Source organism: Tursiops truncatus, chromosome 4 (assembly GCF_011762595.2).
Source record: "Tursiops truncatus isolate mTurTru1 chromosome 4, mTurTru1.mat.Y, whole genome shotgun sequence".
Lineage (NCBI taxonomy): Eukaryota > Metazoa > Chordata > Mammalia > Artiodactyla > Delphinidae > Tursiops > Tursiops truncatus.
The window spans coordinates 62,250,360-62,262,537 of NC_047037.1; the positions used below are offsets into that span (position 1 = coordinate 62,250,360).

At 42.9% G+C, this 12,178-nt stretch overlaps 1 protein-coding gene across 1 annotated transcript in view; it reads right to left on the minus strand.

Moving 5' to 3' along the window:
* Positions 1-11,837, minus strand: part of LIPH (lipase H) — a 32,655-nt gene extending 20,818 nt beyond the window's left edge. Inside the window, exons 1-5 of the mRNA XM_073803635.1 lie at positions 11,710-11,837; positions 9,920-10,287; positions 8,597-8,705; positions 3,888-3,989; positions 1,720-1,809 (exon numbers count right to left, since the gene is read on the minus strand). Coding sequence (XP_073659736.1) covers positions 1,720-1,809; positions 3,888-3,989; positions 8,597-8,705; positions 9,920-10,207 — 589 coding nt within the window. The 5' untranslated portion in view covers positions 10,208-10,287; positions 11,710-11,837. The remainder of the gene's footprint in view (positions 1-1,719; positions 1,810-3,887; positions 3,990-8,596; positions 8,706-9,919; positions 10,288-11,709) is intronic.
* Between the last annotated feature and the right edge of the window lie 341 nt (positions 11,838-12,178).

The window sequence follows — 12,178 nt, forward strand, 5'->3', positions numbered from 1 at the left end:
AGTCATTCAGAAACAGGAACTGGGTCCCAAAGATGGGTAATCAAAGGAGGTAAGGATCTCAATAGCAGACAGTGAACCCCATGGAAAGAGGAGTTGTGATTGTGAGCTAGTAGTTTGGAGAGGCACTGGGAGCTGGAGTCAGATCAATGTTTCTTCTTTCTCCGGAGTCCACATATGCCCATAGAAGAGATCAGTGGAGGACATAAAGAAATAAACTGGGTGACAGAGGAGAAGCATGGGGCCAAGCTGGACTGGAGTAAAATCTGACAAGTCGACATTTAATTATTGTTCCTGGAACTTCCACTTGCAGAAACAATGAAGTTAATAATGCTACAGAGGATGTCCTTTGTAAGCAAAGCACATTATCTTTGGCTGCTCATGGATGTAGTTACATTACAGCACACAGGACAGGATTTGAATACACACCATTTATGGTACAATGTGATTGGCCCTACTTATGTCATTTCATCTGGATCATTTTCAAACACTACATCATTCCCGTGGAGCCATATACAGCTACCATTTTGGAACAAGATCATCTTTTTCTAGAATTATTTCCATGATTGCTTAATTGTCTCTAACAATGGTGAAATACAGATTCAGAGCACTTGGCGGGAGGGTTGTTTTTTGTTTTTTGTTAATTTTTGGCTGCGTTGGGTTTTTGTTGCTGTGCACGGGCTTTCTCAAGTTGCGGCGAGCGGGGGCTACTCTTCGTTGCAGTGCGCGGGCTTCTCATTGCAGTGGCTTCTCTTGTTGCAGAGCCCGGGCTCTAGGAGCATGGACTTAAGCAGTTTTGGCACGCGAACTCAGTAGTTATGACACACGGGCTCAGTAGCTGTGGCTCACGGGCTTAGTTGCTCCGCAACATGTGGGATCTTCCTGGACCAGGGCTCAAACCCGTGTCCCCTGCATTGGCAGGCGGATTCTTAACCACTGTTCCACCAGGGAAGCCCAGGGTGGGTTTTTTTAATTCTGTCCCCCACCACACTTTAATGTTGCCCTCCATACCCATTTTTGTTTTGTGAGTTTTTTCTCGTTATAAAACTAACACATGCTCATTTAGAAAATAAAAAATAATAGCAAATTATGATGCAAAAATTACCTAGAAATCCAACATCCAGAGATCACCACTAATAATTATTTGGAGCACTTATGTTTAGTGTTTTTCTCTGCACTTACACATGTACAAATATACATTTAAAAAACAAATTGGGATTATACTGTATAATTTGTGTATTTTTCACTTAACATCATATTGTAAGCATTTTCATTAATCTGACAACATGGTTTTTAAGAATTACATTCCTTTATGTAGGATGCACCATACTATTTAATAATTCTCCTATGTTGGACATTTAGATTATTTCTAAAAACTTAACTATTATAAACAATGCCATATTGAATATCTTCACTCTGATTTTTGTCTACATTTTCCATTATTTCTCTAGGAGAGATTTCCAAATGTGTAATTTCTAGGTCAAAGACACACCTTTTCAAGAGAGAGAGAGAATTCAAAATCGCTTTTAATCATATGGTTATTTTTTTTAAGTAGTATATTTGAGTAATAATGTTTAATTTATAATTTATATTTATACCACCTCTATCTTCTCAGGAAATTTGTTTTTGATTAAAAACGATTTCACATAGGATGATATCAGATTCTTAAAATACGCCTTTTTTAAACCACTATTTTACAAAATATAAAGTATCTGCACTTACCTCCAAATATTGTTTTGGGGCAACCAGGTTGATCCAATCCTCCGTTTGGGTAGAAGTCTATGTTTCCTAATGGTTCCCTGTAGCCCAGTGCTAAAAGGCAATATACTAGGCTTTTATACTGCTTTGAACTTTTCCCATCTCACAGCTCATTTGCCTGTTTAGGATATAGGCAGAGATTGTCTCATTCTTGTCTTTGCTGCTGTTGTTGTCGTTAAACCTATTTAAATATTTTGTCCAAAGTTAGCCAGATAGTTAGTTAGAAAGCAGTGATTTCCAAGTAGGAGACTATGAAGCTGGTAACAGAATTTACTTCCCATATTTCTGAAACTGTAAGAGAGTTTGGTCACTCATTCACTGCATGGCTGATAAAATGATATGTTTCCTGTTTATATTTGGCTGGAACACTCATTGCTAGGTGCTTCCTGAGCCTCTAATTACATGTGTGTAAGTCTTTAATGAATAAGAAACAGGAAAAAATGAACCTTTACTTAGTAGGAGAAACCTTTAAAATTTGGGGATCTAGGATGGTTAAAAGATTGGAAACTCTTCTAGAAAATGGGGACCTAGAAAATTATAGATTTAATAATTGCTTATTCTCTTTAACCTTGTAACTCCAAAGTAATCAGTAAAATGCTTGATTAAAAGTTTATACAGGGGGGCTTCCCTGGTGGCGCAGTGGTTGAGGGTCCGCCTGCTGATGCAGGGGACGCGGGTTTGAGCCCTGGTCCGGGAAGATCCCCCATGCCACGGAGCGGCTGGGCCCGTGAGCCATGGCCGCTGAACCTGCGCTTCCGGAGCCTGTGCTCCGCAATGGGAGAGGCCACAACAGTGAGAGGCCCGCGTACCACAAAAAAAAAAAAAAAAAAAAGATTATACAGGGACTTCCCTGGTGGTCCAGTTGTTAAGACTCCACACTTCCACCGCAGGGGGCATTGGTTCAATCCCTGGCCAGGGAACTAAGATCCCACATGCCGTGTAGTGTGGCCAAAAAAAAAAAAAAAAAAAGATTATACATATGTATGTATGTATATATATGTATAAACACATATATAGTGTATCATTGCAATAATGATAATAGCTATTATATGTTCAGGAAACTACATGTGTCTGTGGGTGTGACACTAGGGGTTTTACACAGATTTCTTCTAATTTTCACAGTGTCTGAAAAGTAGCCATTGGTAAATTCAGATGAAGTAAGTTACACATGAAGATTCTGGGGCTTGGAGGACTTATGGACCAAACATGATACCACCAGAAAGAACCAAACCTGGGATTTGAGTCCACACCTGCCTTGACTGCAAAGATATTTTTCCTTCAAAATTTGCCCTCTCCAAGAACAAAAAATAAATTATTCTGTGCCGTCAAACATTAAAATAACATTGAGGTACTGCACCTAAGTAAGGTAATACTTTGCAAACTGCATAGTAAGAACACAGCTATTTCACAGAGACACTTCTTCTAAGGCAAACAATTGCTGAATACCACACCAGAGTGCCCACAATAGGCAGTCAAGGGTGTTTCAGGTGGTTGTATCACAAAGGAGATGTACTATTAAGTGTCCACTATGGTCTGTCCCCTCAGCCCTCCCCCAAGTTCCTACTCCAGCTCTTCTCCCAAACATCTGGATATAAAGACCCATCTGTAACATCAGCCCAACCCCCAAGCCATGTACCCAATCCCAGAAATGAAATCAACACCATAAAAGATAGAAATAGCCAGGAAGATCCACAGAGAGCTAGAGACCTATAGGTGATTCAGAAATGCTCTGTGTGGAGAGATACAACACTTAAACATATCTTTCAGCTTAAGGAAATAATGACAAAGAACCAACAAAAACAGGGAATCATGCATCCAAACCCAGTTGTACTTATGGAAACATTTGTCCACATGGTATGCAAATCAGCCTGTCGTTGACTGGTCAAGATGATCACTTTAAAAATAACAGGAGACAATGGGAAATGCACCTCTACTCCATCAGGAGATCCTGGGTGCCTGCATTAAAGCAGCTTCCCTTCAGTATTCTTGTGGATTTGGAAACTTGCCCGGTAGGAAAAGAGGGAATCTAGAGGAACCTGATCCACCCCTGCATGACAATCCCCCTAGCGGGAGACTCTTTGGGAGTCTGGGGGTGAGGGTGTGGGTGGTCACTGACCCACAAGGAATGTTACCATCAATGTCAGAATGGATGACGTCAACGAACTGTGCATCACCGGGATCTAATCTGTCCTCTGGAGGTCTCCCATTGAATAAAGGGCCTGCAGGGTCCAGACCTGGAAGGAAAACAGAGTCGGCTTGGCAGCCCCACGCCATGAGTCACCTGCAGCCGGGCTTTGGCTCCCTCCCCACGAAGATGGCTCACAGGCTTCGGGGAATCCTTGGGTGGGCAAGCACTCACATTCCCCTCCTGCTGTGTCAGGCTCCTTTCCACAGCCCTGTATAGCCTTTTCCCACACTAAAGGTGGTTACCCTCACAGTGCCCCCTGAGAACTCATCCGGACTCCATCTGGAGATGTACTATACCTTGTGCAGGGCTCCACGGCAGGGAGTGCACAGACATGTGGGGACCAGGGACTGGAATAAACTGGTTCCTCAGGAAAAAAGCATCTAAGAGTGCATATGAAAAGCAGACACTGTACTTATCTTTATCTCATTTTAAATAATCCAGAAACTTCACTCAACTTTTCTTTCTTGTTATTAAAAAAGCTCCTTTATTGTTTCCATTTTTATTCACATTTACCGGCTCCCCTGGTCCACATCACAAAGGAGGAAAGGTAGCTATTGTCATTCCCATTTTACAGGTGAATGAACTGAGGTTCAGGGAGGTCAAGTGTCTTAGCCAGGGCCACAGCCTCACAATGCAACCACAGCCTCACAGTGCAACCACCTCTCTCTGTTGAGCTTTTGGTTTCATTGAACTGGGTTTGGCAAACTGAGTGGGAAAGTGTGAGACTCACTGGTCAGGCCAGGTATTAGACTAGGTATGGAAGAGGGAAATTAGGTGGGTGCCAGTTCCTGCAAAATTAACCCACCCCATAAAGGCCTGAACTGATTTCTTGCTCTTGGTCAATGGTAGCTGGACATTCCTCACCATTATTATGAAACATCTGTAAAAACAAGAGAGCAGCTCCTATGATGATGTAACCACAAACTAAAAACAAAACACCAGAGGATCCCAAAGACCTTGCTAACTAGAAACTTACCTGGAGTGAAAAAGGTTTCAAGGGATGTCTCCGAGTTTTTAATCTATGAAGGTCACTTTAAATGACATCCCCTATCCCCCCCCCCCCCACCCCCATGGTATAAAATCCAAGAGATAGCATCTTTGCCTCAGCAGTCCTGGTTCTAGCCCCAATCTCTCCATTTCTCCCTGGCCAACACCCTTGCTTCCTTGAGGCATGTCTTTATCTGCCCCCTTATTTTATCTCCCTCTGTTTCCCCCACTCCCCCACCCCCCAGCTTTTCTTCCCCTTCTGTCTGCTCCCAACTGAAACTGATGTGGGGAGGAGGTGGATCAACACCCAGGTACCCAAGTCCACAGGATATTCTCTGCACAGAATGAGAAACTCATAACCTTGGAAAGACCTTGCTGGGGAAGCCTCCCCCTCCTCACATGAAACAGCACCATTTCCAGTCTGAGAAAATGAACAGTGAGAGCCTCAGTTTATAGCAACCTCCAGATCCACAGCAGATATATTGGCTTACCCTATAAAATCCAAACCAGGGCAATTTTGAAAGTGATAAGGCTGCTATTAATAATTATGCCAGGACAGAAGACACAAATGAGGATGGTCACAGTAAACTTGGACATATGATGTCCTTAGAGATAAGTCATAGCAAATGATCAGCTTACACTGTCAGCCAAAAATCACAAACTACCCTAAAAAAAGCTGCATATTTTGTGTGAGCAGAGACCATTGGAGTCAGATGGATGTGACGTGGAACCCCAAACCTAGCATTAACCAGCTGTGTGATCTTAAGCAGGTTACTTTACTTCTCTGAACCTCAGTTTCCTTATCTGCAAAATAGAGGTAGAATTAATTGCTACTTCAGAAGACCTACCAAAGCACTCTGGGATCTGAATCCAGAATATTGAAATTATTATAGAATAGAAACAAAAATGACAAAATGGAGCTCTTTCTTGTTGCTCTGTGATCGCCAGAAAAGTGTCTAGCTAGTCCCTGGCTCTGATTACAAGATTAACCAGTTTGAGAATTTGATAAAAGCTGTGGACCTCTCCCCAGGACAGACGTCAAACATTTTGCATGCGTTTTCAGGGGCCTCTTATCCCCAAGGTCACCATGAACTAACTCTCCAAGGCAGTGCTGTCCAATAGAGCCACATATATAATTTAAAATTTTCTAGCAACCACTTTAAAAAGGTAAAAAGAAACAAGGAAAATTGACTTTAATAATACATTTTATTTAACCCAGTATAGCAGAAAATTATTTCAACATGTAGTCAATATAAAAAATTTGAAATTTTTTAATACCCTTCTTTTGTACGTAGTCTTCAAATTCCAGTGTGTGTTTTGCATTTACCACACGTCTCGATTTGCATTAACAACATTTCAGGTGCTCAGTGGCACCTGTGGCTTGTGGCTCCTATATTGGACAACACAGCTTTGTGGTCATTTCTTAAAGTATGGTGTTCAGACCACCTGCATCTTCTGGTTAAAAGTACAGGCCACCGGGAATTCCCTGGTGGTCCAGTGGTTAGGACTCCACGCTTCTACTGCAGGGGGCATGGTTTTGATCCCTGGTGGGGGAACTAAGATCCCACATGCCTCACAGCATGGCCAAAAAAAAATAAAAATAAAGGAAGTACAGACTCCTGGACCCCAAGCCCAGAGATAACCAATTCAGCAAGTCGGCATTGTATCCAGCACCCCAAGGTGATTTTTGCAAGAATCAAATTTAGTGCATTATCAAGTGATGTAGGTACTTGAAATGTTTTTAAATCCATTCATTTCTTCCATCTTCTGTTGAAGAAATTAATGAAAAGTAATACCAGGAGATGTGCCTGGAGAGCAAAAGGAGAAGCAAGAGCAGAAGAAAAAAAGGGAAATGGAAGAGATGAAGCAGCCATTCTGGTCTAGATAATTAACAAGCAGAATCACCCAGTTCTTGGGAGTTGGGAGTGAATTATGGCCTTGGGTAACAGGCCAAATTCCCGCCCCTCAATCCAGTGATTCCATTCTGGCAGGGCAGTGGAAGGTGAGTGGAGAAGGGAAATGCTTTTCCCCTGAAATAGCTCTAGTAACAGGTGAGATTGACCTTGGGGGTCAGAGAGGATGAGGAGTTGGGAGAACATGGGTCCCTTAGAGGAGACAGAAAATTGAGCTGCAGACCGTTGACTGAGTCCAGGTCACAGAGCAGGGCCACGTGGGCCCAGGGTGGAAGGGAGGTTGGCTCAGGGAATTTCCATGGTCAGAGGCCAGGTTACACTGCATTCCCATCCAAAGTAGTCGTGGGAACAGGTTCACTGGGCGGCTGAGGAGCAAAATTAGGGGGTAGATAGAATAAGGCAGTGGTGGGCCAGAGCCCCCCAGCACCAGCACTGGAGAGCAGTTTGCTTATCTCTTCCCAAACTGTGTGGTCAGTGATGTCAGGTCAGTAGCTTGAAACCAGCCACAGTGGGAGTATTTACATCATGGAAATCAGCAAATGCTATAAATCTTTTTTTTCTTTTTTTTTGAGAGCTGATCAGCTTCTAAACACACCACTGGGAAAAGTCCCAGCTCCCAGAGGAGAAGCTCCCAATAGACAAGGAAAACAAGCACATTTGAGCCATCTGTCCTTTGTACCCATAAAGGAAAATGAATTTTTAAAAAGTAAAGACATACTGCTTTCTAAAACATTATAGTAATAATTTTAAAAAATTGAAAAAGAGCTTTGCTTCCCTAGGAAAGCAAGTAAATAAGATAAGGGCAACCTTGGCCTTTGGGGTGAAAGTGAGAAAAAAAATAGCCAGGAAAAAGAATGTGACCTCAAGTACCAGAGTTAGAAGAGACACCGGCCAATGTGGGTGTGTGTGTGTATGTGAGAGGGACAGAGAGATTTAGGGCAGGGGGTGGTGGTGGGGACATGCCCAGGGCCACATGTCAAATTAAGTAGCACATTCAGACCTGTGGCTCTAAAAGGTTACCTCCCAAATGTCGTTGGTTTGAATCATTTACCTCTCCCCTCCCTCCCTCTGTTCACATCTACCTTCCAGATTTCCTAGATTTGGAATGGCTATCTCAATGTAAGGATCGATTCTGGGAAAGGTATGGAAGGCTTGAGTCTCTGAAAGAGAAAGCCTCCCTCAGACCTTCATCTGTAGCTATGGAAAGTTACAGAACACTAGGCAAATGAACACAGCAAGGGAATCTTTGGAGTTTCACCTGCTGTTGTTTCTGAGGGTTTTTATTCAGCTTTGGCCTGAAAGCCGATATTCACAGAGTAAGCTCCAGACAACATAATTCCCATCTCATTTTCCTATCATGAGGCTCCAGCTATGCCTGGGGATATATTAGGTATATAGTTCAAACTATCTTGGATTAAATGAAAGGAAGAAGGCTATCTGCTCGGGGCAAAATCCCCATGGGATGTAGCTGTTTTTCTAGCCATAGGAGAAATAAAGTCACCACCAATCTTTTCTATGGCATATACAATTTACAAAGTGCTTTGCACCTACTTTATTAAATAATAAATTTAATATTGCTAAGATCAATTACTACTATGGTCTTCCCTTTGCACAAGAAGACATTTGCTCAGAGAGGTTAAGTAATTGGAAGAGCTGGCTTTGAACCCAAGGACTAGGATTGCCTGCATCATGCTCCCCCAGGGAACACCCTGGGCAGTCTGGTTACCCTGTGCCCATTCACAGGAAGCCTTACCTGTAATTCTTCCCAGCTGGCCATTGTACATCTTTCCAACAAACCCAGCTACGTGGGCTCCTAGACTTACTCCAATCATGTAAATGTCATCCAGAGAAGCTCCTTCTGCCTGCAATTTCAAGAGGTCCATCGTTATAAATTGTGAGGGGCCAAGGAGGTGACAACATCTGGAGAAATTTCCTAACTCTTGACTTTGGAGAAACATTTCTAGGCACCTTATATCCATTATCTTATTGAAATGTCACAACACCACGACAAACTAAATGCTATTCCTTTGATTATACAGATGAGGAGACTGAGCCCAGGGTTGAAGTCATCTGCCCAAGGTCAGGCAGGGAGGGCGCAGGGCAGAATTCAAACCCGTCTGTCCAACTCCACACTTATGCCTTCACCTTTATGCCGTGGTGTCTCCATTCATGTTTCTGCTAGAAGCCAAGCTGAGACATCCTTAAAACCTTCCCAACTGAGAAGGGCAACCAAACATTTAATGAACTCCTTTCTGTCGATGCTGGCTCAGTTAATGAAGTCACCATGGAGAGGGAAGGAAGGAAAGAAAGGGGCGGGGCACACTGACCATAGTCCTGGGCCAGCCATTCATGAGTCATTTTAATATTCACTTTCCTGAAGTCTGTGGCTTAAATAGGAAGTTCATGTAAAATTTATGTCACCCCTGGCCACAGTGGCCACCAGGTGTGACTCTCTGAAGTAGTCCTGGTGTCAAGTCACTTCTTTTTTTTCATAAAAAGGACAGTTCATGAGATAGATTAAATTAAATTAAATTTAAGATTTATTTCATCTTTGTAAGTCTTCTGAAAACATAAATCATACACACAAATCGTTCATCAACCATGTGTATCAGTTTTGGTTTTGGATAATCTGGTCACTAAACTTTTGGCATTTCTAAGAAAAGGAAGAGCTATAGAAGTTGAGGAAACTCTAGGCATTGAAGCCAGGAAACCCCTAGACAGAACCTCTCATACCCATTAGACACCTTTATGTGAGTTAGAAAAAGCTGCCCCTTGCTCAGGACACTTTGCTGTCACTCACTAGAAAATTATCATAATAGACATATAAATCTACAATGTCTACAATGACAATGGTGCTGTCTTAGATGGGTGCCCTGTGCAGTGCACAACCTGCACAACCATACGCATGGGCGTTGCCTCGGGCCCTTCCCTTCACCTTCCCTGGGGCTTATTCAGATTTGCAAAACATTGCAAAAATAGTCCTTCTGGTCACTGTAGTTATCTCTTGGCTTTAAATATCCAGATATTGAGCCAGTTTCAACTTGACCCTGAATCATCTAAGAGAATTCTCGCTTACCAGCATTTGGTCGATAAATTCCTTCAAGACTATTGCTACTTTTCTGGTCTTTCCAGAGGCATGGTTGTATATTACAGTTGTAGCTCCTTGATTCCAATCAACAACAACCACGTTCATGTCATCTACAGAGAGCAAACCCTCTACTAAGTCCTCCATCCAAACTGGAGGAGAGCCTGTCGGTCTGAATCCATGGACAGTGAAGATGGTTTTCTTGGTCACGTTCAAGTTCCCCAAAACTGTGGAGTTGATGGCTTGTGCACAGGTCGGGTTTCTCCTTGTGTAGAGCATCAACTTCACATTTAGTCCCGTTCCAACCACTGCACTGTGAAAGCTCAGTTTGGTAAATGAAGGACATGTTTCATCTGTGTCTGAAAATAAAAATTATATGGCATTGTGACGGTTCTTTCCTTAGTTGGGCATCAAGCAAAAGTGCTGTCCTACACCCTTTGGAGTCCTTTCTATGTGCCTCACGGCACCTAGCAAGAGGCTGGATCTAGTTGAATGAAGTTGCAAAGTCAGACCTGATTCGGAGTACATAAGTAGTAACTTCTTTTTCACTGATAAAACCATTTTTCCAAACCCTACCCTCTTTCAAGGTCTAACCCAAAAGTCACCTCAACGAAGCCTTCTCCGACTCTCCCAGCCATAATTACTGTCTGTCCTTCAACCCAGAACTCCCCAAACCCCTCTATGTGCCACATTGACCGCACAATGAAGACATTTTCAGGGATGTATTATGGGTATTTCTGTACATATGTGTCTATCCCACCAGACCAGTCTCCTTGAAATGGTGTCTTGTAATCTTGTGTATCCCTCACAGTGCCCAGCACGTGGTAGAGGACTCAATAACAGAATCTGTGGAGTCCAAGCATCTCTTTCCTTGTCTATAGCACCCACCTGGGACGGTGGTAGAGAACATGATGTGCCTTGCCCTGCACCTTTCAGAAGCATCTGAAACTGTTAACCATGGTGGCCTTTCCTGGGCTCTCTCTCTCCTTCTTTGCTCAAGCACCACCTTTAAGCATATGTCCTGCTGACCAGGCTCTAAGAATGGAAAGGCTGGGGATGTAATGGGAACAGTTTAAGATGAGCTGAAAGTAAGAGAATGTTTTATGGCAGAAAGTAAGAGAGTGCTTAAAAACATGTTTTAGGGACACAGGAACCAGCTTGAAGAGGCTTCTGCTGGCCAGATCTGGGATAACTTGAGGACAAAATAATTAAGGAGAGTAATAAATGATAGGCCTTTGAAAACCAGGAATCCATGATTCCATAACAAATAAATACATAAATAAACAAAGAAACAATACCTACATGGAGAAAAGAGGAGGACTCTACCAATATAATGCTGAACGCAAACTGATAAATGTGGAATGCATGCTGGAGTTGAAATTCATCATTTTGCAACCATCATAACAAAGATTGGTTAGGCAAGAATCATCAATGGATGCTAAACTGAGGTTGGGGTGGGGATGTAGATCTTGAGGAGAAGCATGATATTTGTACGGTTTTAAAGTGTCTCCCACAGGGACTTCCCTGGTGGTCCAGTGGGTAAGACTCCGTGCTCCCAATGCAGGGGGCCCAGGTTCAGTCCCTTGTTGGGGAACTAGATCCCATGTGCATACCACAACTAGGAAGTCCACACGCCACAACTAAAGATCCCACATGCTGCAACTAAGACCCAGCAAGACCAAAATAAATAAATATTAAAAAAAATAAAGTGTCTCCCACAGATTGCTCATTAGAGATTAGGGAAGAAACATTAACTGTAAGATTGAGAAAGTGAACAATACCTTGACAAGGTTATCAAACTTGACATCACCAATGAGGAGCAGATGGATATCATGTGCCTATAGCTGTAATGCACTGGGAAGGACACAGCTTCACCTGTGAAGTGTTCTAGTAGGGAATGCATAGCTGGAATCTAACCATGAGGAAAAATCAAACAAACATAAAATGAGGAATATCCTATTTTTTTAAAAAAGAACCTGTATTCTTAAAAAAAATGTCAATGTCATAAATGACAAAGAAAGACTGGAAACGTTCTACATTAAAGGAGACTAAGGCTTCCTTGGTGGTACAGTGGTTAAGAATCCGCCTGCCACTGCAAGGGACACGGGTTCGAGCCCCGGTCCAGGAAGATCCCACATGCCGCAGAGCAGCTAAGCCCGCGAGCCACAACTACTGAACCTGCGCTCTAGAGCCCGCACGCTGCAACCATGGAAGCCCGCACGCCTAGAGCCCGTGCTCTGCAACAAGAGA